At 40.2% G+C, this 26,134-nt stretch overlaps 1 protein-coding gene across 1 annotated transcript in view; it reads left to right on the plus strand.

The window, feature by feature from the left end:
* Window positions 1–26,134, plus strand: part of LOC134794767 (dynein axonemal heavy chain 1-like) — a 140,788-nt gene that overhangs the window by 18,207 nt on the left and 96,447 nt on the right. Inside the window, exons 13-34 of the mRNA XM_063766550.1 lie at window positions 286–373; window positions 867–1,085; window positions 1,920–2,037; window positions 2,898–3,039; window positions 3,377–3,518; window positions 3,984–4,211; window positions 5,094–5,192; window positions 8,069–8,212; window positions 8,937–9,117; window positions 9,655–9,815; window positions 11,886–11,985; window positions 14,218–14,409; window positions 15,502–15,679; window positions 19,626–19,758; window positions 20,297–20,524; window positions 20,764–20,902; window positions 21,227–21,405; window positions 22,140–22,303; window positions 22,538–22,714; window positions 23,307–23,430; window positions 23,992–24,089; window positions 24,321–24,393. Coding sequence (XP_063622620.1) covers window positions 286–373; window positions 867–1,085; window positions 1,920–2,037; window positions 2,898–3,039; window positions 3,377–3,518; window positions 3,984–4,211; window positions 5,094–5,192; window positions 8,069–8,212; window positions 8,937–9,117; window positions 9,655–9,815; window positions 11,886–11,985; window positions 14,218–14,409; window positions 15,502–15,679; window positions 19,626–19,758; window positions 20,297–20,524; window positions 20,764–20,902; window positions 21,227–21,405; window positions 22,140–22,303; window positions 22,538–22,714; window positions 23,307–23,430; window positions 23,992–24,089; window positions 24,321–24,393 — 3,307 coding nt within the window. The remainder of the gene's footprint in view (window positions 1–285; window positions 374–866; window positions 1,086–1,919; window positions 2,038–2,897; window positions 3,040–3,376; window positions 3,519–3,983; window positions 4,212–5,093; window positions 5,193–8,068; window positions 8,213–8,936; window positions 9,118–9,654; window positions 9,816–11,885; window positions 11,986–14,217; window positions 14,410–15,501; window positions 15,680–19,625; window positions 19,759–20,296; window positions 20,525–20,763; window positions 20,903–21,226; window positions 21,406–22,139; window positions 22,304–22,537; window positions 22,715–23,306; window positions 23,431–23,991; window positions 24,090–24,320; window positions 24,394–26,134) is intronic.

A 26,134-nucleotide genomic window follows, 5' to 3' on the forward strand; every position in this document is an offset into this window, starting at 1 on the left:
AGGTGCAGTGTAACAACTTTTCATTGCTTGTGAATGTATGTAGAATTATTGTATGGTTTTTTCGCGTAAATGTGATAAAAAAGCATTGAGTAGGTATAACACGGGCGAAATGAAAAATGTGTCGATAAAAAGACACGTCAAGATTGTAAATTTTTGTAATGTTTAAAATAACGAAGTATAGTTACAAGTAAAGGTATGAAATTTAAAATGTTGCTTAAAAATGCGATGTAATTTTTGAATTAGTAATTTATATTCCTACCACTTTTGAAGCCCTCAATATTACAGCTGGTTCAATATTTACGAGAAGAAATGGGATTTTTATGGAGTCAGCAAGCTTAGCAGGTTCATGCAACTTGTGAGGTTTCGCATGCAGGTGAGGACTTGGATTTTTTTGAATACTTTGCAAACATAAGGTGTAGGTAATCTGAAGCTGAATTAGCTTCTCAAAAAGTAGCACAATTTTTATCGTCATGTAAGTTTGATCAGTTTAGAAGCGAAGAAGAGAAGCGCTGGTGGCCTAGCGGTAAGAGCGTGCGACTTTCAATCCGGAGGTCGCGGGTTCAAACCCCGGCTCGTACCAATGAGTTTTTCGGAACGTGTGTACGAAATATCATTTTATATTTATCAGGCGCTTTTCGGTGAAGGAAAACGTCGTGATAAAACGGACTAATCCCCAATAAGGCCTAGTTTTCCCTCTGGGTTGGAAGGTCAGACGGCAGTCGCTTTCGTAAAAACTAGTGCCTACGTCAATTCTTGGGATTAGATAATTTCACTTGCACTGCGTGTGCCACCAAAATCGTTGCAGACTTTTCTTGGTCTAACTCTAGAAGTTTCGTTGTTGCATGTCCCCCCCTCCCCTCCCACAGTACGCACTCCGCTACAGCATCGAGCAATCAATGGCGATGTTCGTGTACATGTTGGAGACGCCCTGCCTCTGCACGTACTTCTGCGAGGACGACTGGGAGTGGGACTCCACGGATCTGATCAACACGCCGTTCCGGTCGCCGACCGTCACGCTCTTCTACTTCTTTCTGATGCTGAATACCGATGGACCGTATTATACCACGCCCCCGCCGCAGTTTGAGGTTAGTATGCCCCCAAATTAGAAGAAGAAGAAGAAGAAGAAATACATTTATTTTAACATCACAACATAGTACATGAAAAAAAAGAAAAGTATGCAGACATAAAACAGATTAGGACGCTAAAATAGGATCCCCACTCAGCATGATGCCGCGGCAGACCGTGGCGCTGGTTTTCTGTGGGGACCTGACTTAATCTAAAATTGAATGGCGACACGTATTACGCCAACGACACACAAATAAATTATTTACATTGATTTAAAAAAAACATGAACATTATTATTCATATAGCAAGGAAAACATAGAAAATTAATACATAATTAATAACATAATTAATATCAACGGTAAGCTGCAGAGATAACTGGAACTGCATAGAAACTTCTTTGCAGGGCATAAGTTATCTCTGCAGCTTACTGCACTTAAACTTCACCATTCTCTACTTTTTACTAAGCTTTTATTTATATGTTGCCCTGTTAGTATCTTAGTGTTAGTCAAATTTTGGAAGCTAAATTTGACCTACTTCTCCATATCCAATTAAGCTGAAATTTTGCATAGATACATATGAAAATCGGATGACAATGCAATATTATGATGACATGGAGCTGATCTGATGATGGAGACAGGAGGTGGCCATGGGAACTCTATGATAAAGCAACGCAAACTCATCGTTTGGGGTTGTTAGAATTTTCTCGATGACTATTAGTTGCCTGTGGATAGAAAAGTACCTACAGTCAACGATAAACAGCTTGTACCAAAAATGACACTTTTACTGACTTAGTCAACTATTATTAAAATGGGGATTTGGTACAAATTAGCGGATTGAACTATTTCGATTCCTAGATCGTGATCCAACGCTTGTTCCGTGAGATGCTGTACCGCTGTCACTTCATACTGCAAGTGCATCCCAGGATTATGACCGGGCTGGTCTTCGATAAAGAGCTGTTCCTCACATCCATTGGTAAAATCTTCCTTAACCACCTTACCTCCTTTCACATAACATCGTTTCCTTATGCTTAATATGCAAAAGGATCTTTCCGTTAGAAAAGGACTCCTTCATTTGGTGGACACTTTCATTTTCTAAACTAATTTTGAACAAGCAGAAACGTCTGCCAACGATGCTATTAAGCTTAGAATAAAATTTAAAGTGGAACTCACGGCCTCTGGATCTTAGAGAATATAACCAAACGGAGTGGTCATTATCAGGCGTTCCCCTCAGTCGAAAAAAGGCGGCCAATGGTCAACCACAAGTCAAACACATGTATGGAGTGACGTTTGACGTTACGTATACATTTGATGTGCCCCTCCCCCGCAAAAAACGGCAGACTATTTTGTACGGAAAATTATAGACATGGCGTCTCCGTTGGTTATATCCTCTAAGCCTAGTCTAGTTGGGTGTTTCGGAGGTTCCGGGGCAAACTGCCGAATCCGACACAAGAACAGCCGATTCAACGGAGCCACGCCGTTTTGTCGCATAAATAGTGTTTAGTTTTTAAGTTTATAATATATATATATGTATGTTAGTCTGTAAGGTATTTGTAATATGGGCCTTGTTGCCTGATTTAAATTTTTTTTAAATAAATAAATAAGCTCTGGATCGATACTTCAGCGCTTTGCCAACTGATCCACCAAGACATCATGTATAGCCAGTGAATCTTTCCACCATATGGGTCTATACATCACTATGATACACCATAGGGACCCTAGCGAGATCTACGTAAGAGCGTTATACTGCTTCAACCAAAGGCAGTAATTTTTCCACTTTCAAATAAATTCTTTAACAATAAGCTTAACTTTCAATTTCTATTAACTTCCTTCTAGGTTTATTGGAGCCGAATGTCGTAGACTATAGGGAACGCTTGCTGAAAGCTTATCGCAAGTCGATTATACCACTGAACGCTTACTTGCGCCAATATGAATGCTATACGGAATTGTTTAATTTGGATATCGAAGAATATGTCGAGTAAGTATTTTCCGCCCCAAATTCTTCGGTCTTTTATTTCTACGTCAAGGGCGCCAAAAGCTGCCGTAAGTACCATCACGCTCCACGATTGTTATGCCATTTAGGGTCCTAGCTAAATTGGTGATCAATACTTACGCTATAGTTTTCCAATTAGCAAGGGCCCTAGTGTAGAGGAGCCGTCACCTACAATGATATACTTCGACCGGCCATTGCTCAAATCCTAGCAAACCCTGTACAAAATGCTTTTTTTAAATTTGAAGATAAAACACTTTCCAATCTATTTAAGGGTCAGTTGAGTTTAATCGTGTAGTTTATAGTTGTGCAATACGTGTTCTAGGAATTACCGGCAGGAGAAGCATTCAGCTTCAGAAATCCGCGAAGAGGTTCAAAGCCATTATGACGCAAAACAAGAATTAATCTGGCGGTTACCGCAATTCATCAACATCGGACCTTTCGCTCTCAATGTTGATACATTGAAGGTTTTACAATTATTGTTTAAATAAGTAGGTTTAGTGCCACATTAGTACTCGAATTCGAAGCACGGATTTGTTTAGACTTCACGCATTGCTCATACTTATTTCCAATAGATCTTTTCAACTGGTTAAAATGTACTTACCTATGCTGGGGCCTTGTTCCGTTCTTTTTTTTTTATTTTACTCAGTAATTAATACATAATACATAGTTCTGGCAAAAATGCGTAGGTACCTACCTATCATTAAACCGAATCGTTAACTAACTCAATGTCTAACGGCTCGGCCACGACATCGAGCGACTTGCGACGGCGGCAGCGATAACCATAGGTTGGAGCGAAAGGTCCAATCGCTGTGTCACGCTCCAACCTATGGTTATCGCTGCCGCCGTCGCAAGTCGCTCGATGTCGTGGCCGAGCCGTGAGGGCTTGTTATGTTCACTGGAGTCCTACATTAAATTTTATTTTTGCACAGCAAATATTAGTTACCAAGAGGTCGGATATAATGAAGGCCTTATTGGCTATGTGGGCGGAAGAGATAAAACTGGTCGTGGAAGACGTAATTCAAGCCTATAAGAACATCATGAGGAAGCTAGGTGAAAAACCGAATACCATTGAACATGTGTTCGAAATAAGAGAGTGGATGGAGGGCATACCATTCGCTCTGAAGACTCAAGAGGAAATTATGAAGAAAGTTCACACGGTAAGATGTGCAAATATATAGGTGATGGTCTGATGGTAATACTAGAAATGGGCATTTCTATGTAACCTTTTAACCGCCGTAGACAGTATGTCTTACATAGACATACAAAGTCGGGCTCATTTCGCCGCGGTGTATAAATAAGACAAAACTTCATGTAACTTCGTACCACTTCGCTTGATGGAAAATTCTATGGCTGTTAAGAAAAGGTTAAAGTTGTTGTAAAGGTTAAAAATTCTAAAATCTAGATTTTGGAATTTTTATATTATTTCGTCTTAGAATCACGAGCTCTTTCGATCCTAATACGAAAAAAAAAGTGTCCCCAAATTTTCATACAATTTTTTGTCCGTTTTGTTACGGTCATAGAAGTTTGTATTGAAACCCGCAACTAAACGGACCAAAAATTTTGGGTATACTTTTTTTCTTCAGTAAAAGTATTAAATTCTGAGTAGAAATAAGGTGCTCGTACTAGTGCTGGACATGCTAATGCCCAATAAATCACACCTTGCTGTCAACTCTATTGACAATGGGTTAAGTTTCAAGAAGACATGTAAGTACTGGGACCGCGTCGAGCACCAGTACGTTTACATAGTTAGGTATACAAATTCCCAATACAAATACAAAAAAAATTGTACCAAAATTTAAATAGAAATGCCCAAATGCACCAGTAGGTACTTACTTAAAATTTTATATATCCGCAGCTTTTTACAAATATTTAGATTATGAACGCGTATTCTTCATAAGCAAGAAAGACACGTAAGGGGAATTTCGCCCATTAATTGGGGTACCTAAACTACTACTATTGATAATTGGATAGCCTAATTAGACAATTTAAGAAGAATAGTAGAAACGGGGGTGTGTCCTGATTCGTTGTTTCCATTGCAGGATTACGAAGTGTTAGACGTGTTTTACACGGCATTGGAAAATGAAGATTTCAGAGCGTTATGGGAAGCTATCGGCTGGCCTCTAAACATCACAAAACAGGTAACTTGCATCATCTCATTAAGCTCTTGCAATCATTGCACTCAACTGCTATGAAAATATTTTTTTTTTTCAAAAAATCTGTGTTATAAAAAGTGTCATCTCCACCTAGGGTTGCCATACGTCCGGATTTGTCCGGACATGTCCGGATTTTTGACCCTTTGTCCGGATTGCGGTCGGACTTGGCATGTGTCCGGATTTTTAGGAATGACCTTATAAAACTAAAATGCGCGCCCGGGGAGGGGGCTACGGGATCGGGCGAAGGGAAAGGGAAAAGTAGATCCACGATACAGTACACCGCAGAGAGCAGCGCGCCGCCGGGGCGTCGTTCAAGTTACGCCAAATCTCTGCTATAAGAAATGTCCGGATTTTTAGGGTGTTGTCCGGATTTTTATCAGGACATTTAATACTTCCATATGGCAACCCTATCTCCACCTTCTAGCGGTTTTCACTAATACCTACTTATATTTTTTTAATTGAGTTTGTAGGACGCGGATGTGAGGGCGAAGACGAAAAGCCGACGTTAGGTACTTAGCGCGTGTATTATACAAACTTAGAGCTATTACAATGCTGTTAAGTCTTTACTTGCCGAGCAAGACCTAACGAGGTAGGCGCGAGCTAGCCTAGTAAGTTTAACTACGGCACAGACACTAGGATACTTCAACAGAGGTGAAGGTATGTAGCGTGCGGTACCGAAGTCCCTACTTGCATTTCTCTCAAATAATCCTCGGTCAATGTTGGAGGGTCATGTTTCTACGTCGTACAACCGTTAGCGAGATCTATCTCGATCGCGTCGCCATCTATTGGTAGACGTGGAGTTACATCGTGCAGCGGCTGCGCTGCACCGCGAGTTGTGTACATTGCGGTACCAGTAGCGCCATCCGTTGGCGGGTAGTGGTAGTAGTGTTACAACTCTCCCCCTATGTCCATGCAGTCGTCCCGACAAATAGGACATGAATCGTTCTGGTCTAGTTGTAGATTGATGTTGGAGGTAAGAGTGTGTCGTCAAGGTAAATCTGGTACGATTCTCGAACGGGTGGGCAGTTTCACGCAAACGTGTTCCTAAATCTGCCCACGAGGTCACGTCGTTCTTGACTCCCAACCATCTAACTCCAGCTTCACTTTTGAGTAAAAGAGGTAGTTCACTCAAGGCTGTCACATCACCTATGTCTGCAGAGCGTTTGTAAATGTTTATTGCCGAGAGGAAAGCTTCCACAACCTCAGCATCCTTTTCGCCACTATATGTGTACTTGCAGTTAATGAAACAGCCCCTGTTTGGTTGTGGTGCAACTGGCATCCTCTCCAAAAGTTGCGTGAACTGCTCTGGCGATAGCATCTTGATGCGTGGTCATTTGATAGTGGTAACACGGCCGAAACGCGTAACGTAAGTAGGACTTTTTATCTTCGAAGATTCACCCCTTCCGGTCATTAAAGTATTGCAGGTCGATCGTCTCGCGTAGCAACGTTCGTAGCAGGCCCGTGACGTCACGGATCCCGTAGCGGTCGTAGCACGCTGATGACGTCACGCGTCTCGTAGCAATTCGTAGCGCTGATGACGTCACGTAGACGAGCCTCACAGAGGGCGCCACTGTAGGACGGGGATGGAGGGCGAAGACGAAAAGCCGACGTTAGGTACTTAGCGCGTGTATTATACAAACTTAGAGCTATTACAATGCTGTTAAGTCTTTACTTGCCGAGCAAGACCTAACGAGGTAGGCGCGAGCTAGCCTAGTAAGTTTAACTACGGCACAGACACTAGGATACTTCAACAGAGGTGAAGGTATGTAGCGTGCGGTACCGAAGTCCCTACTTGCATTTCTCTCAAATAATCCTCGGTCAATGTTGGAGGGTCATGTTTCTACGTCGTACAACCGTTAGCGAGATCTATCTCGATCGCGTCGCCATCTATTGGTAGACGTGGAGTTACATCGTGCAGCGGCTGCGCTGCACCACGAGTTGTGTACATTGCGGTACCAGTAGCGCCATCCGTTGGCGGGTAGTGGTAGTAGTGTTACAAGTTATTATTACTTTATATAGAGAAGTCAAACATCGTGAGGAACCCGGACTAATCCCAATAAGGCCTAGTTTACCCTCTGGGTTGGAAGGTCAGATGGCAGTCGGTTTCGTAAAAACTAGTGCCTACGCCAATTCTGGGGATTAGTTGTCAAGCGGACCCCAGGCTCCCATGAGCCGTGGCAAAATGCCGGGACAATGCGAGGAAGATGATGATGATAGAGAAGCCAAACCAAACAATGAAAGTCTCAAGCACAACCTGAAGGCGAGGAGAGCGGGGCGTGAATCACGCGACCAAAACGTCTTAAGGGCCATGAATTTCACGTTTTGGTCGCGGCAAGATTCAGCACGGCCCGCGTCCATGGTTGTTGTCGCCCGGAAACAAATGAGGATGAAATGTCTTTTCAAAAGGACTTATTTCTTTTCTTCCTTGCGTTATCCCGGCATTTTGCCACGGCTCATGGGGGCCTGGGGTCCGCTTGACAACTAATCCCATGATTTGACGTAGGCACTAGTTTTTACGAAAGCGACTGCTATCTGTCTGACCTTCCAACCCAGAGGCGAAACTAGGCCTTATTGGGATTAGTCTGGTTTCCTCACGATTTCTTCCTTCACCGAAAAGCAACTGGTAAATATCAAATGATATTTCGTACATAAGTTCCGAAAAACTCATTGGTACGAGCCGGGGTTTGAACCCGCGACCTCCGGATTGAAAGTCGCCAGGCAGGCAGGACTTATTTCTCTATGGAGACCATATAAAAATAAGTCCTTTTGAAAAGACACTCCTCAAATAATGGCGCAAAATACTGATTCTCTAGTAATACTAGTTATATGATTATTCTACGTTTCTTCGTTTGATTACTTAGGTGGTAGCCACGACTGACTTTCTGGAAGAGGAACAGGAGAAGTTCTGGAAGCTCCACCAGGCGGACGAGCAGACTCTGCAAGACAAGATCGACTTGTTTACCGCCCAGTGTATGCAGCTCACTTTGCAGTGTGACTTTTCCAGGGTACGTTTACCGTTTGTTGCAACTCCTGTGTAGTGTTAGAGCTGTTTCCCACTGACGTCCAGTTTTTTGCGGGTACGGTTTTTTGCGGGATCCAGTTTTCTGTAGTATGCATGCAGGATCCCGCAAACAGAATCCTCGTGTGAAAGTTACTATAGTAGCACTTATACTACTAAAACGGGATCCTGAAAAAAAATCGTACCGGCAAATAACTGGACGTCATTGGGAAACAGCTGTTAGTAGAGAAAAGATCTCCATCACCGGGTGTATGGTATAATTGTGGCGTTTTTGAAATGCTGTAGGTTTTATTAGAACGATACAGACATGACATGTCGGCGTGTGATATATGAGGAATGGAAACGCACCCTCGCTTATCGCGAAGCGCCCGAGCGCGGCTCCGATTCTCGCGCTTCGTCATCTCCTGATTCTCGGAGCATGCTAGATCTCTAAATCGCAGCCGATTGTTAAAAAATAGTTCAGCTCCTAAGTAAAAAAAACCGTACAAGTGCGAGTCGGACTCGCCCACTGAGGGTTCCGTACTTTTTAGTATTTGTTTTTAGCAGCAACAGAAATACATAATCTATTAAAATTTCAACATTCATGAAAATGAGATACAGCCTGGTGGCAGACAGACGGATAGTGGAGTCTTAGGTATGGGTCCCGTTATTATCCTTTGCGATGGAACCCTAAATACGTCAGAAGTCTAAAAAATCATAATATTGTACAGGTTCATGAGATTGCAAACGATATCAAGAAGGCTTGGAAGGCAATGAAGGACTCTCAGGACTGGGGTCGGATATTGAACCAGCGACAGAAGCTGTTTGGTGTACCGGTAGTGCCGTACACGGACCTCAACCGATTAGTCAAAGAATTCGAACCCTACAGAAATCTTTGGGTCACTGCTTCAGGTTTGTAATTCTATGGTACTTATTACTTGTCTGCTTTTTGACGTTAGATACTTAAAGAATAAAGATTTACAAGGTATTTTTGCGAAAAAGCCTTAATAATTTTCGATGCAATTTGTTCTACAGTCAGCAGCAGAAGTTGCTAAGCGGGCGAGGTGTTCAAAATTACCTTGACGCCCTTATTCCCTTGACAATAACAAAGTAGCGTCAAGATCATTTTGAACACCTTGCCAAAAACAATTGCTGCTGACTGTATATAAACTACTAAGTAAAGTACCTTGAATTAAGTATCATAGTAACCAATTCATTTTTGCGGTATAATTTACGATATAAGTGCGAAAAATAGGAAATTCGCAACGAGTGGCTAGTACCTATACGGACGTGTATCGTACAACGTTTTACAGTGCATATGGCCCTTTAAATTTTCGACGCAGTTACGTAATGTGCTTATTATAGCACATGGATTCGTAATGGAGCACCAGATGTATTGTGAAACCATTGAATGAAGTCACTTGAAACGTTTCCACCATGATTTTACAGACTTCCTTAAGGCCAAAGAAGTCTGGTTCGACAATCCGCTGATGTACGTCGACGCTGAAGCCATCGAGCCGCTGATCAGCGAGTACTATAGGACGATAGTCAAGTGCACTAAGACCTTCGCCGATATGCCCAAAGTTCAACACGTGGCTATTACAATACGGGTGCGTGCTCTGTATAAATTACTTGCCAATATTTCATAGTTCTAGGTCAACGGGCAGTACCCTATAAATTTTGATTCCCTTGAGAGTGTCGAAATATAGGTAATTTTTTGGCTGCTATTTAACTGATCACCAGATTTAATAAAATTTAATACCAAAAAAATATATTTTACCACCCTAAAATCATGAATGATCACCAAAATTATAACACCATTTTAATGTGAAATGATTACCAATTTTATTACATTTTACTATCCTTTTAAAGGAAATTACACCAAAATAATCATTATTAACCCAAAAATAGTCAATGATTACCAAATTTCAATCCCCATTTTAATGTGAAATGATAACGAAATTTTTACATCTTGCTATCCTATTAAAGGAAATGACACCAAAATAATCATTGTAAACCCAAAAATAGTAAATGACCACCAAAATTAGAACTCCATTTTAATGTAAAATGATAACCAAATTTTTAAATCTTGCTATCCTATTAAAGCAAATGGCTCCAAAATAATCATTGTAAACGCAAGAATAGTAAATGATCACAAAATTGTAACCACATTTTAATTAAAAATGTGCAATCATTTAATATATCGTTATCCTATTAAATTAATTAATCCACTTCGTCACCTTTTTCTAGTAGCATTTTATTTCTGTAACATTCGCAGTTCTAACCTAACCTAACCCACTTTTCTAGTAGCATTTTGTTTCTGTAAGGGTCGCAGTTCAAACCTAACCTAACCCACTTTTCTAGTAGCATTTCTTTTCTGCAAGGGTCGCAGTTCAAACCTAACCTAACCCACTTTTCTAGTAGCATTTCGTTTCTGTATGGGTCGCAGTTCAAACCTAACCTAACCCACTTTTCTAGTAGCATTTCTTTTCTGTAAGGGTCGCAGTTCAAACCTAACCTAACCCACTTTTCTAGTAGCGTTTCGTATCTGTATGGGTAACAGTTGAAACTTAACCTAACCTACTTTTCTAGTACCATTTCGTTTCTGTAAGGGTCGCAGTGCTAACCTAACCTAACCCACTTAACTGATAGCAGTTTAACTTACTTTTCTAGTAGCATAACGAAATGCTACTAGAAAAGTAGATTAGGTTAGGTAGGTATGCGGTGCGGGCTACGGGGGGTTGAGCGGGAGGGGCTAGTAATTTTGGCATCAGTTTACTTTATTTGGTAATATGTATACATTTTTTGGTAATCATAGTGGTTTATTTAGGTGAAAATATCGCATTAATTTGGTCTTCAAGATTTGGTGATCATTAATGATTTTTGGTGATCATTCAATATATTTGGTATTTGAATACAATTTGAAGTGCAGTCGTAATTAAAGTGGTGGTACTTTTGTATTTTTAGGCCTTATTTTTTTGGTGTTCAGTAATTTTTATTGGTAAGCATGTTTTTTTTATTTAGGGTACCAAAGTATTTTTTGGTGGTCATTATATTTGTAGCCTAATTTTTTTGCGGCATACCTACGAGTAAACGGCCGTAACTTTATTTTACGTTAACTGAAAAGTTTGATTTTTCACAGCTTTAAGCGACCGTAGACCTAAGCATATGAATTGATTATACAACTCGATACCTCCACGCGTGCCCGAGATAAAAGGTCTTGATAGACAGACGGACGGACGGACAACAACGATACTGACGTTATATAAGGGTTACGATTTTTCCTTTTGAGGCACGGAACCCTAAAAAGGGGACCTATTCAGTCCTAGAAGTATTTCCAAATGGGTGAATAAACTTATCCTTGTCACTCGTTGCCATGATTACGGTCGCCTGGGCAGCTCTGATTTTGTTTTTTTAATAACCAACATACGTTTTTATGAAAGTTATAAGCCTATTCTATGATGGGAGATGAGATAAGAGATCTTTATTTGCATACCATAGTACAGATGTTACCCATGGACCTTGGAAAGGGTGTAGCAAAAATTGGTGGTTCACAATTTCACAGTTTTGGTTATTATTACTACTGACTTATACTTAGGTTCGATATTATAATATTTATACATTTTCTAAATTGCACTCATGTACTTAGCACATTACATCGATAAATCAATGTATTACAGGATGAAATTGATGAATTCAGACCGCTTATTCCTGTATTGCAAGCCGTGAGGAATCCCGGAATGAAGGAAAGGCATTGGAATGAATTTATGGAGAAAGCGGGTATGTATAAGTACAGTCACCTGCAATAATATAATACTCTCCAAAGGCCGCAAAAATATGTCACACGCTCTTATGGTTTTACTAATAAGATCGTGTCAGATATTTTTGCGGTCTTCGTTGTGTAACATATTATTGCAGGTGACTGTACATTCTCTTTTTTTTTGTTGATAAAAATAGAATTTTACATGTCAGGTTGTAGCTTGACATTGCCCTCAATTAAATATGGCATTACAACTTCCCTCTTTGACTTTAACTTAGCTTCTTGTTAATCCTTTTAATCTTGCTGGTTTACTGTGATATGGACGCCCGCCCGCAACACCTCTGGAGTTGCAGGCGTCCATAGGCTACGGTGACTGCTTACCATCAGGCGGGCCGTATGCTTGTTTGCCACCGATGTGGTATAAAAAAAAATTAAATATCTGTGCGACAGAGCTTTTTGCTCGAAAAACGTATAAAAAGTAATAAAAACTCAAAAATGCGCGTTTTCCCAGAGATAAGACCTAGCTAGATCGATTTTTCGCCCCCGAAAACCCCTATATAGCAAATTTCATCGAAATTGTTAGAGCCGTTTCGGAGATCCCCGAAATACCGGTCGTCCTCGATTAGTCCACTCGTCATCCGTTTTTTTTTAAATCTGCAAATTTATGTGACGTTTCTAAACACCGACCTACCGACTACCGACTCACCATACCCACAACATCCTACCGACTGCGCCAATGTTAGGTGAATAAAAGATCGAGATCCCTAGCAGACTGGTTTATTTTGAAAATGTGCAACTACCGACATACTTGTAACTCTTGTAAGTCTACCCGTACGTAGCAACTTCGCACATTGTCGCTTGTCTATAAAGTCGATTTGAAATTGGATATTTCCAGCAGTAGCGCCTTATTACATAATGGCACATATGCTAGGCGTGGCTCACTCCGCGATATGGTCTCGTCGCTACAAGTACAGTCGACGTCAAATATATGTTTACATTTTTTGCCTTATTACAAAGGCATAAGGTGCAAAAGTGTAAACACATATCTTTGACGTCGACTGTAGGGGAAACCCGTGCAAAACCGTATACCGGGGTAAAACCGTAGACTGCCCATATGTCTGTCACTAATTCATATTTTGCCGCGCTTAATGCGCTCGCTGTCGTCCGCCAATAGGAGCTATTCATCAGCAAAGACTATAGACTGTATGCACGCGCTGCGTAAAAATATTCAAAATAATTGTTTTTTGGTGTGTTCAATGTTATTTTTCAATATACTACTGAAGCAGTTTTAGTAGATAATACTTGTAATGAGGTGAGTTACTGATTAATTACATTGAATTGTGTGTCTTTTATTATAGTTACCGATAATGCATAAGAGTGAAAAATCGTTTCCGTGTGTAGTTGTGAGCGACTAGTTTGTACTTGTTACCCTCGGGCCACAACCGTATGGGGTAAAACCGTATATTATACGATTTTGACCTTAACCTATGAGTGACAAATACAAAGTATTTTATTGTTTTAAACACTGTCAAAATGCAAAAGAAGAACTAATAGGCAAGAATGGGATGTAGAGGCAATGAAAAAATCAATTAAACCCAAAAAAAATCATTTATGACAATACATGTCTGTACTGCCTTGAAGAATACGGTACAAGTCGCGTCAATGAATATTACTATACCGGTTACGACTCAGAAGAGTAATGTGTAAAAGTGCCCTTGTGGCCTATTTGCTGAATAAATGTTGATGTTTGATGTTTGAATGTTAGTTTCATATGTATATAGCATGCGTTGCTGATAATTAGCTACCGGGTCAATATCGTATACGGTATACGGTTTTGTACAGGTGTCGGGTCAAAACCGGAAAAGGCAGCGTTTTTGTTTTGTTATGAAAATTTCATTTTTTGTTAAGGTTTTCCTAATTTTGTTTATGGCATGATTTTTCCACTTAAATTAACTAAATAAATGTGTTTATTTGATTACTTGGTCTTTTGTAATTTCTACCCTAGCTCTTCTAATCCTTAGCTATACGGCATTGCCCCGGTCTCCCCTACATGCGGGCCACACCAATTTTGGTGTCTAGCAGTAGTAGTTGCCGCGCACCGCTATGAAACCGACGCCAGTTCGCGCTTGCGTCACCTTGCGGTCATATCTGTCGCAATCAGACGCTTTTTGTTAGAGAGTTAACTGAACCTAGTACTAGGTATTATTTATTCTGTGCATATGCTGCTATAGCCACAAACATGTCTTTACCAGGTATCACGGTAACGATGAACGAGAAGCAAACCTTCTCGATGTGCTTGAAGCAGGGCGTGGCCGCGCACGCGGAGTTGATCGCGGAGATTGGAGAGCTCGCCAGCAAGGAGTACGTGATCGAACAGTCGCTGGATAAGATGCAAGCAGAGTGGGCCACTAAGATTATAGAGCTGTCGCCGTATAAGAATACTGGTAGGTTCTTACCTCATCACAATCATCATATTACTTCTTACCGACTTCAGGCTCCTCTAAGGGCTGTTTAAGACGGCGCGCGAACTCTCATGCGATTTTAGTTACATTGCGGACTGTTGGTTACGTCCAATTCAACCGACCGATCAAAACCCGCAATGGTATGAAACTCGCATGCGAGTTCTCGCATCGTCTAAATCAGCCCTAACTCCTTGCCATCGATCAGAACGTTAGGTATAGGACCGTGACCGTTAGGTTAGGTGGCCGTGTTGCCCTCTAGAGCTGAAACGTTGAACGTGAAGTTAGTTTTATTAAGATCATAGAGCTGTCGCCGTATAAGAATATTAGCTTCTGGTATGTTTTTATCTTATCACAATCATCATCTTACTTCTTACCAACTTCAGGCTCCTCTCATGGACTTCATGCCATCGATCAGACGTATAGGATGTTGGCCGTGTGGGCCTTAAGGATCTTATGCCGGCTGTAACCGGTCGTCGAGACACCTCGAGACAGGCCGAGAACGAGTGTGTACATACTGTTACCTCCTCGTCTCGCTCGAACTCGTCTCGTCTCTCCGTTCTCCGATTGGGTACGAGACTCTTGGTGAGAGGCTCTCGACGTATGTGTACAGCCCGCATTAGAATAGACCTGAAACGTGGAACGTGATATTATAAGAACACTGATATGTTTTAATTAGCTGATTTTAATTATCAGACTAATCTGACTATATACTTTCGTAAACTCTATGTCATCAAACAGGCAGCACAAACCTGACTACCTACATATCATAGTCCTCCAGATTCAGATTAGAATTACTAACATCACATCGAAAAATCACAAAGTTACTAAAGGGTTCTCCAACATATGTCGATGCGGAATCGGCAAAATCAAGTAGGAAAAAGCTTTATGTCTGCGCAATAAGAGCGAAAAAGCCGTCGTTCCGAAGGGCGTTCGAAAGGAAGGTCGGCGCCTGCCGACACGTCGACGGCTTTTTCGCTCTTATTGCGTGGACATAAAGCATTTTCCTATCGAATTTTGCCGAATGCGCGTCGATATATCTGAGGAGACCCTAAATGTATTGACACATTTCTCCAGGAACATACATCATGAAAATTGCTGATGAGACGCTTCAGCTGTTGGATGAGCATCAGTTGCAGACACAGCAACTCAGCTTCAGTCCCTTCAAGGCCGCTTTCGAATTGAGGATTCAGGAGTGGGGTGATAAGCTCAGTCAGACGCAGAGATTCGTTGACGAGTGGATTGAGTGCCAGAAGTGAGTTGCTTTTCGTAAAGCGTAGCGTTTCGTAGCTGAGGCGTTTTCGTCAAGGGCGTCAATGTATTTGATTATAAATTCCAAAAAAGAAATAATTAAGAAAGAATACCATTCGATTCCTTACATTTTATTCAAAAAAAGATTTGTATAGCAACTATACAGGGTGGAAAGGCACGACGATCCTTTCCGGAAATGGGAGATAGTTTAGCCTAAGCTCTATATTTTCTCCATAGAAACTATGTTAATATGGGCAACCGTTTCTAAATTATGACCTTTTAAACATCCACGCAAAAAACTACTTTGTTCTAACCCTAACAGGTGACAGGGTCAATGAACTTACTTGTAAACAATCAGTATTCGACAGGAAATTATGCTAATTTGTTGCCATCTAACCATTTTTAGGTCTGCTTACAGCACGGTAAGAATCATTGCAGGATTTTCCCTTTCTTAGTGGTTCCACTTGTTCAATACTTGAATGAAATATTTATGTTATTTCTTAATATTAATAATACTAACCACAACATTGTTTACAACGACAGTTCAAATGGTGACATTGACAACCACTCAAAAGTACGCAATCGTCTTATAAATATCTCTGGTTTCCTTGACTGATAAAAAGGTTTTAGTTTCTTAACACGTTTCACAAAATTATTTTCGAATAATTGGAAACTATCTAAAATAATTAAAAATAACAAGTAGGTTGTGTTAGTTGCACCAAATGAACTTGCAAAAATTAAATACTAAGAATAAATCAAGAATAAATACTTCTTAAATACCTAACTAACAAACCTTCTTGCGTGGTAGGAAATAGACAGACCGTCTGATGTTTGAAATTAAATGTGCCACAAATTGCAAATTACGCGATAAAACCTAGTTCCAAAATGCCCTTGGGAGCCCGCGATTACCTAAATTTGCTTATGTTATACGGGGAGTGTAATTATAATGCCGCCGAGACGTTACGACGCTACAGACAAAGATATCCTCCACCACACCCAACTAGCCGTATGTCAATTTTACGGGCCATTGATCGCGTGGCAAATAATGAGCCCATAGTACCACGAACGGGCCAAAACGACCAACGGGGAGGAGGTGTAGCTCACATTGCACCAAGACTTGAAGAGCGAGTGCTGCGGTATTTCGAGCAAAATCCAAGGGCTAGTTCGAGGCAGGCAGCCCGACATTTCCGCCTAACTCATACCGCAGTACTCAAAATCTTGAAACGTGCACGTCTTCACCCTTACAGCATTCAGCGAGTTCAAGCTCTGCTGCCCAGGGACTGCCCTGTACGAGCAGCATACTGCCGTTGGCTTTTAAATAAACTGGAGGAAGATCGCCTGTTCATCCGCCGCATTATTTGGAGCGATGAAAGTTTGTTTTCCCGTAACGGCATGTGGAATGGGCGAAATGAACATATGTATGCAGTAGAAAATCCGTTCGAATACCGACATTCGGGTCACCAATATCGGTGGTCCGTTAACGTCTGGGCTGCAATACACGGGGATACACTGATTGGACCTGTTTTTTTGCCTCCAACTTTGAACAGAGCTGGATACTTGGAACTGTTGAATACGGAGTTGCAGAATTACCTTGACGATTTACCAGTGGCCGAGCGTAGAGAAGTATGGTTCCAGCAAGATGGTGCACCGGCCCATTCTGTTAACGAAGTGCGGCTAGCCCTGAACGACGAATTCGGAGATAGATGGATCGGCCGGTTCGGACCGCATCGTTGGCCACCACGATCTCCGGATCTGACGCCTCTAGACTTTTTTCTTTGGGGGACTATCAAGGATATAGTGTACAAAACGGAGTGTGACAACGCCGAAGAAATGAGGCAAAGGTTAACCATTGCTTTCGCCAGCCTGCGCCGTAGAAACGTTCGAGAGCGAATATTAGCAAAGGTACACCGACATACTCGCGCACGGGCTGCAGCCTGCATTATTATGCACGGAGGCCACTTTGAACATAGAATGTGAATTTATTCAGTTGTAAATAAAGTAGTTATGATAATAACAACAACAACAACCTCTTTCATAATAAATATCTCTGGTTTCCTTGACTGATAAAAAGGTTTTAGTTTCTTAACACGTTTCACAAAATTATTTTCGAATAATTGGAAACTATTTAAAATAATAAAAAATTACATGTAGGTTGTGTTAGTTGCACCAAATGAACTTGCAAAAATGAAATACTAAGAATAAATCAAGAATAAATACTTCTTCAATACCAAACTAACAAACCTTCTTGCGTGGTAGGAAATAGACAAGACGTCTGATGTTTCTGGTTAGTTTATACTGAGATTGGGCCATTTTTTAGAATCATATTAACATACAGGGTGGAAAGGCACGACGATCCTTCCCGGAAGTATTAGGTCGTTTAAGTGATACAGAGACTATTGGTAATGGTAAGAATCGTTAATTGAGTAAAAAATAAAAATTGCAAAAATACTACTTTTTAATTGTGGTGATAACCCTAGAGCATGTGCACATGACGGCTAGATTAAGGATCTCCGTCGGGAAAGCTCGGGACTTTACACTTTTTTCCGATCGTTGACAGTATCGCAATGATGTATGAATGACGCATAAATGTCAAATAAATCAAATGCATGCAAAAATATTACAAACAATTTTATTACTTTCTTAGATAATTACTTTTTTCCAATATTTAATACTATCTTCTTTTCACATACGGTGTTCAAATGTACCTCCGTGTATTACAACGCCGCCGCAGCCCGTACCCGAGTATGTCGATGCACATGCGATATAGTGTATGCTCTTCGTCATTTATCCTCCGCAGAAAGCACCAATTAGCCTTTGTCTCATTTCGTCCGCAGTTTCACATTCCGTTTGGTTTGGTACACCATATCTTTTACACAGCCCCACAAATTTAAATAGCCACGAGCATCTAACATTTTTATTTGAAGAATATGACATTCAATAAGTATAGTTCAATGAAAATTTAATTTCAAACATCAGACGTCTTGTCTATTTCCTACCACGCAAGAAGGTTTGTTAGTTTGGTATTGAAGAAGTATTTATTCTTGATTTATTCTTAGTATTTAATTTTTGCAAGTTCATTTGGTGCAACTAACACAACCTACTTGTTATTTTTAATTATTTTAGATAGTTTCCAATTATTCGAAAATAATTTTGTGAAACGTGTTAAGAAACTAAAACCTTTTTATCAGTCAAGGAAACCAGAGATATTTATAAGACGATTGCGTACTTTTGAGTGGTTGTCAATGTCACCATTTGAACTGTCGTTGTAAACAATGTTGTGGTTAGTATTATTAATATTAAGGAATAACATAACTATTTCATTCAAGTATTGAACAAGTGGAACCACTAAGAAAGCGAAAATCCTGCAATGATTCTTACCGTGCTGTAAGCAGACCTAAAAATGGTTAGATGGCAACAAATTAGCATAATTTCCTGTCGAATACTGATTGTTTACAAGTAAGTTCATTGACCCTGTCACCTGTTAGGGTTAGAACAAAGTAGTTTTTTGCGTGGATGTTTAAAAGGTCATAATTTAGAAACGGTTGCCCATATTAACATAGTTTCTATGGAGAAAATATAGAGCTTAGGCTAAACTATCTCCCATTTCCGGAAAGGATCGTCGTGCCTTTCCACCCTGTATATGTTTCGTTGAAACCATTATTTCCATGATTCTTTGTTACTTGCAACAGGCCTATTTTCAGGTTTTGTCCAATTTGACCAGGGGATACTTCAAGATGGAGTGACCTTGACGTCACGTTCACTTATCGTTTTGTTAGGAGCGTTTCGCGAGTGAAGTACGATTGTCGGACTTTGGCTATCATTTCTGTCTTTTATATTGCTTTATTGCAATGGGTCCCATACACGTCCATACATTTGATCCTAAAAACAAACCTGATCGATTGATACCATAAATGATAGAATTTGCCATCATATTCTCTTGTTTTAAACAGGGAGTGGATGTATTTGGAGCCGATATTCACTTCAGAAGACATATCTCGCCAATTGCCAATGGAAGCGAAAAAATATAATACTATGGAGAGAATTTGGAGGCGCATCATGGCAGCGGCGCTTGCTTGTAATAAGGTAAAAGGTTGATTTTATTGACATGCTGAGAATACTGTGTCTTAATCAAAATGGTTCACAAGGAGACAAATTATCTCCAGAGATGTTTTTTGTGTATCGCGAATTATCAGGGGCCTTACCATGATGTCCTTATTGCGATTCTGTTTCGGACCTAAAATTTAGGCCCTAAATTGAATTGCTAAAGGACGGAGCTATATAAGTCGCATAACTCCGTCCCTTAGCGATTCAGTTTATATAGGCCCTAAACAGCATCATGGTAAGGCCCCAGCGGTGTTGAGTGATGTCTAGAAACATGTTGACGGGAATGAATTTCGGGTACGAATATGTATGCAGGGATGCTAAGCTAATAGTTTTGCTGATTGTACATAATTTAACTTGTACTTAGGGCATACTGAAAATTCCTGGACTGTCCACTTAGAAAAAATAAGTCGTATCAGAATCCAAAAACTTTTAGTATACGTATTCTAGGACCCGTCTCCTTCCCTGATACAATGCAGATGCACAGTAAATTGGAGGATTTTTGTGAATTTGTTTACAGATTATGATAATTTGTCCGGACACGCGAATGTACGATAGCGTCGTTGAAGCCCGGCATCTTCTAGCGGTGGTGTCGCGAGGCCTCAACGAATACATGGAGCTGAAACGCCTCCGGTTCCCTCGCTTCTTCTTCCTTAGCGATGACGAGCTGTTGGAGATTCTGTCGCAGTCGCGGAATCCTAAGGCGGTGCAGCCGCATTTGAGGAAGTGTTTCGAGAATATTGCCAAGGTCAGTACCTAGTATGATAGGTTAGGCGATGTTAGTTCTAGACGTAGTAGAAGAAACATTGAAACCCGAGGCTTCAACAAAGGACCGAATCGCGCCCTTATCCCCTCAGAAAGAGAAAAAAGCTTCTGCTTCTCTTCCGAGGGAAGAAAAACTGTATTTGAGGAAATGTTTTGGAATAGGAGCCTGTCTGCAATAGTCTGTCCTATCCTTTTCTGACGATTCAATCATAATGTTTGCAGGTCACATTTGAACATGATCTGAAAATCACGCAAATGCACTCGAGTGAAGGCGAAATTGTGGACCTCAAGTATCAATTCTATCCAAGTTCTAACGTTGAGCAGTGGCTGCTGCTCCTTGAGGACACCATGAGGCATACTAGTAAGTGTCATTTAGGGACTTGATTGTTTAATATTCTTGAGTTTTCATAATTTTTCACTACTTTACCATTATTTTGCAATACCACCACCAGCACCAGCCTATGTACCACTACTGGTCTTTTCTGATTTTTCAAGACTGTTTAGGCTATTAGAACCCGGTGTCCACGCGCTGGCCCAATTTGGATTGCGGAATTTTGGCGTCAAATGATCCTCGTCCCTCGTCCTATGGCAGTTATTTCAAGTCTCTTTTGGTTGGGTAACCTATTATTCGGTTTGGGTATCATTTTATTGTCTTGATTGAGGTAACATTGTAATCCTTGTCCAGTCCGGTTAACCCTGATAGCTGGTATCGCGGAGCTCTGGACGCTCCCGCGCTCAGAATGGGTGCTGCGTTGGCCAGGCCAAGTGGTGATAGCTGGCTCGCAAACCGCCTGGACGGCAGGGGTAGAAACCGCCATCAGCGAATACAGGATGGATCAGTTCTATGATGAGAACATGAGGATGGTAAGCAGATTTAGCTGATGATATCTTTTGCATTGGTGATACCCGGTTAGGGCAAACTACTCCCTAGCAAAATTACACAAAAGTAAAAGCTCATGCATCCACCTGACAACACTTTCCTTTTTCTTTTTAAAGACAGTCGTGGTGTAAAGACCTCTACGTCTTACACACTATACCTGCAGGAACCGCCGAACATTGCGACGTTGTCCTATTACACTTAAGGCGGGTCTCTATCATGTTGTCAAAATCATGTTGTCTTATTTAAACCAATTTTAATACGTATACCTATCGTTAGACATGATTTTGACGTATATTGCATCCGTCGTCCGCCCATTAGTCATAATGTATTGTTTGTCCGAATTTTCGTTAGTCATAATTGGTTTTTCTCAGAAACGCGTAACTTTTCAGGATTGCCATAAAACAAGCCTAACCTAACCTATCTAATATAGAGTAACCTTACGAAAATCCTGTAAAGTTAACGGTTTCAGTTTTATGACTAACGATAATATGACAAACAATACATTATTACTTAAAACTTTATGGGAAACAAATGGACCCCACTTATGGCACTTAGTAAGGGCTGATTTAGACGGGGCGCGAACTCGTATGCGATTTTATCTACATTGCGGCCTGTTGGTTACGTCCAATCCGTCCAACCGACCGCTCAAAACCCGCAATGTTATGAACTAATGAAACTCACATGTGAGTTCTCGCATCCTAACTCTTTATGCCCACAGCTGGACAGCCTCCGTGCCCTAGTGAAGGGCGAGCTAACGTACTTCCAACGAGAGGTGCTCTGCGCCCTGATCGTGATAGAGGTGCACGCCCGAGACGTGACGCGTATGCTCGTCGACGAAAACGTCAAGAATGTTACTGACTTCCAATGGATATGCCAGCTCAGGTACCTAAACTTAAACTCGTTTATTAGAACTAAAGTTGTGCAAAATTTGTTAGCCGCAAATTTGACAGCTGAAGTTGATGGCGCTGTATGGCCCCATACAGCGTTATAAATTCCCTGGTAGGTTTTGACTTGTGTATTGTGTAAATGTATAGGAAGATTAAGATAACTTTAAACGACTTCCAAGTTTGACTTGACCATATCACCAAACCCACCATAATTTATATTACTTCACAGATATTATGAAATAGTAAAACCATCCTACTTAATAGAAGAAGGCGAGTCCATAGAGATCATTCAGGACGAGAATTACCTGAACACGTCACCATATTATCACCAGTTCAGCCAAAACCACGAGGATGTCCGCGCGCTCAACTCTTCGTTCGTCTACGCTAACGAATATCTAGGAAACAGGTGATTATCGTCGAGTTTGGGTTTCCCCAGATATATCGACTCGCATTCGGCAAAAGCCGATAGGAAAAAGCTTTATGTCCGCGCAATAAGAGAGAAAAAGCCGCCGACGTGTCGGTCGGCAGACGTTGTCCGATGCGAGCTGAGCCGAACGACGACAGATAAGATGTAATGTTTTGAAAAGATGTCCCGCCGAGTTTATTGCCGGTCCCAAATTGGGATAGCCTCCTCCAATTGAGGGGGGATTTAAGTCTTCTCGAGGCAGAGGTGTAGGGTTGGAGCCGGTGTAGCTTTATTTGACGTTCATAACGCATTGTAATATGCCTACTTGAATAATAATCTATCTTTATCTTTACTACTCATGCTTAGCTCTATGGCTATTTCTAGGTCGAGGTATAATGGAAATACATATTCAAATTCTTGCTACATTAAGGCTGATTTAGACGGCGCGCGAACTCGCATGCGATTTTAGCTACATTGCGGACTGTTGGTTACGTCCAATTCAACCGACCGATCAAAACCTGCAATGTAATGAAACTCGCATGCGAGTTCTCGCATCATCTAAATGAGCCCTTAATTTGATGATTGTTATCAGTGGGCGTCTCGTGATCACGCCGTTAACTGACCGGTGCTACCTGACGCTGATGTGCGCTATGCACTTGAAGTTCGGAGGGGCGCCGGCCGGGCCTGCTGGTACAGGCAAAACTGAGACCACTAAGGTACACACTGACAAATCAGATAGGGTATTCTCCTACTAGTCAAATCAGTTTCTTTTTCTGAACTGTCAAAAAATTTTAATAATATGGAATTTATATGAAACATTACGGTCCATTACGGTACATTATCGGTCTGGCCTAGTGGGTAGTGACCCTGCCTGTGAAGCCGATGGTCCTGTGTTCGAATCCCAGTAAGGACATTTATTTGTGTGATGAGACAGATATTTGTTCCTGAGTCATGGTTGTTTTCTATGTATTTAGGTATTTATATATTATATATACATATCGTTGTCTGAGTGTCGACCCACAACACAAGCCTTCTTGAGCTTACTGTGGGACTTGGTAAGACTGTCATATAATATTTATTTATTTATTACACTGTGACGCCACGGTCAACTCACCTACTTTTTAGGGTTCCGTAGTCAACTAGGAACTTTTATAGTTTCGCCATGTCCGTCTGTCCGTTGATTTTGTTTTTTTCCACCTCTACGCATGTTTTTCGTAAATTACAGATTGTTAAGTGTGCTGTAGGTACCAAACATGTCTGTACAATGTTTTTTACAGGATCTGGCTAAAGCGTTAGCTGTTCAATGCGTGGTGTTTAATTGTTCAGACCAACTGGATTACATGGCTATGGGAAAGTTCTTCAAAGGATTGGCGGCGTGAGTAGAGTTTTGCCGTTTACGAGAACGTTCTCCCTTTTGTACCTATAGGAAATGTTCTCGCTCGAGAATACTCTCCGTAGTAAAGTGAGAAAGTTCTCGAGAACGGCACAACTATAGGCGTGAGTTATGCATTATAATTTTAAGTAGGTACAGTATTCTTAGTCAAAAGTTTATTGAATGTATAGTTAATTTGTTAGTTTAATAAATATAATTATTTCATGTTTCCAGATCTGGCGCTTGGGCTTGTTTTGATGAATTCAACCGTATTGACATTGAAGTGCTATCTGTGGTAGCGCAGCAGGTATTTTTAATATATTTAATTTTATTACATAAACAACAAACAATCGGTAAACTGCAAAGGAAGGACACCTAAAATAGATGGCGCTATATTGTCCTGTATAAGCTGCAAGTAGGGGGGCGATTTTTGAATTTCGATCGCTCGATTTCATCACTCGAAAATCGGTGGAAAACGGCGAAATGCTAATTTTTGAAATACGAGCGACAGAAATTTGGAATCTAGTGGTATTGACCACTCGCTTTCAATTCTATTAGTGGAATTTAAATAGCTGCTTTGTTACTGCACACCGTTGTATGGGGACCTTGCACTTTGAGACTATGCGCTGAAACTTGGCACAGTTGATTCTTAGCTGGTCATGAGCAGATACAGACCGGGAGCCGTCGAGAGCCACCTCTCATTTAGTGAGGGGGGAGGGGGAAAGTTCGACGCTGCCGCGCTTCACTTGGAGCAACATTTCTCTAAAACTATACCTATTAGGGAATGTAATATATCATTTTCGGATAAATTAAGGATGAGGAATCTAGTTTTGGAACAAAAACAATGCACTTTCTAACAAAAAAAAAGCATAAAGTAGAAAAGACTAAAAAACGTATTTTTGATTTTTTCATAATTACCATTTTTTTTTTAAAGTGTAGCAGGAATCTGAAAACAAAAAATACAGTCGTAAAGCTACACTTATTACGTTTAAGAAAATATATAGTTTAATATACAAAACTGTTGATAAATGGGAGATAAAAAATAATATTAAGCGTGGGTCAGAGTGATCTCAATACAAAATATTATGAATGTGGGAAAGTTACTTATAATTTGTTCTACAATCGTTTATTTTTCTTGTTTTTCGTAAATAACTCGTAAACGGTAGCCCACAGCAAAAAAATATCTTTTACGTAAATAATCTGTTTCAGATTTCTTATAAAATAAGTGCTCCTTTTTTTCGCTAAGGTCAATATTAAAAAAAATATTGAAGGGAGAAAATAAATACTAAGGTCCTCTTTTTTAGTCATTCGTAAATAACTCGTAAAGGATGTCCAATAGCAAAAAATATTTTAACACAAGAATAATTAGCATAAAATTTCCTACAAAAAAGGTTATTCAAACTTTTTCGCTAGGATCAATATTTAAAAAGGGGACCTTAGAATTTATTTTCTCTCTTTAATATCGTTTTTAATATTGATCCTAGCGAAAAAGTTCGAATGACCTTTTTTGTAGGAAATTTTATGTAAATTATTCATGTACTAAAAATTTTTTTGCTATTGGCCTTCGTTTACGAGTTATTTACGAATGACAAAAAAAGGGGACCTAAGTATTTATTTTCTCCCTTCAATATTTTTTTTAATATTGATGGTACCGAAAAACAGTAGTACTTATTTTATAAGAAATCTGAAACAGATTATTTACGTAAAAGATATTTTTTTGCTGTGGGCTACCGTTTACGAGTTATTTACGAAAAACTAAAAAATAAACGATTGTAGAACAAATTATAAGTAACTTTCCCACATTCATAATATTTTGTATTGAGATCACTCTGGCCCACGCTTAATATTATTTTATATCTCCCATTTATCAAGAGTTTTGTATAATAAACTATATATTTTCTTAAACGTAATAAGTGTAGCTTTACGACTGTATTTTTTGTTTTCAGATTCCTGCTACACTTAAAAAAAAATTGGTAATTATGAAAAAATCAAAAATACGTTTTTTAGTCTTTTCTACTTTATGCTTTTTTTTTGTTAGAAAGTGCATT

Source organism: Cydia splendana, chromosome 11 (assembly GCF_910591565.1).
Source record: "Cydia splendana chromosome 11, ilCydSple1.2, whole genome shotgun sequence".
Lineage (NCBI taxonomy): Eukaryota > Metazoa > Arthropoda > Insecta > Lepidoptera > Tortricidae > Cydia > Cydia splendana.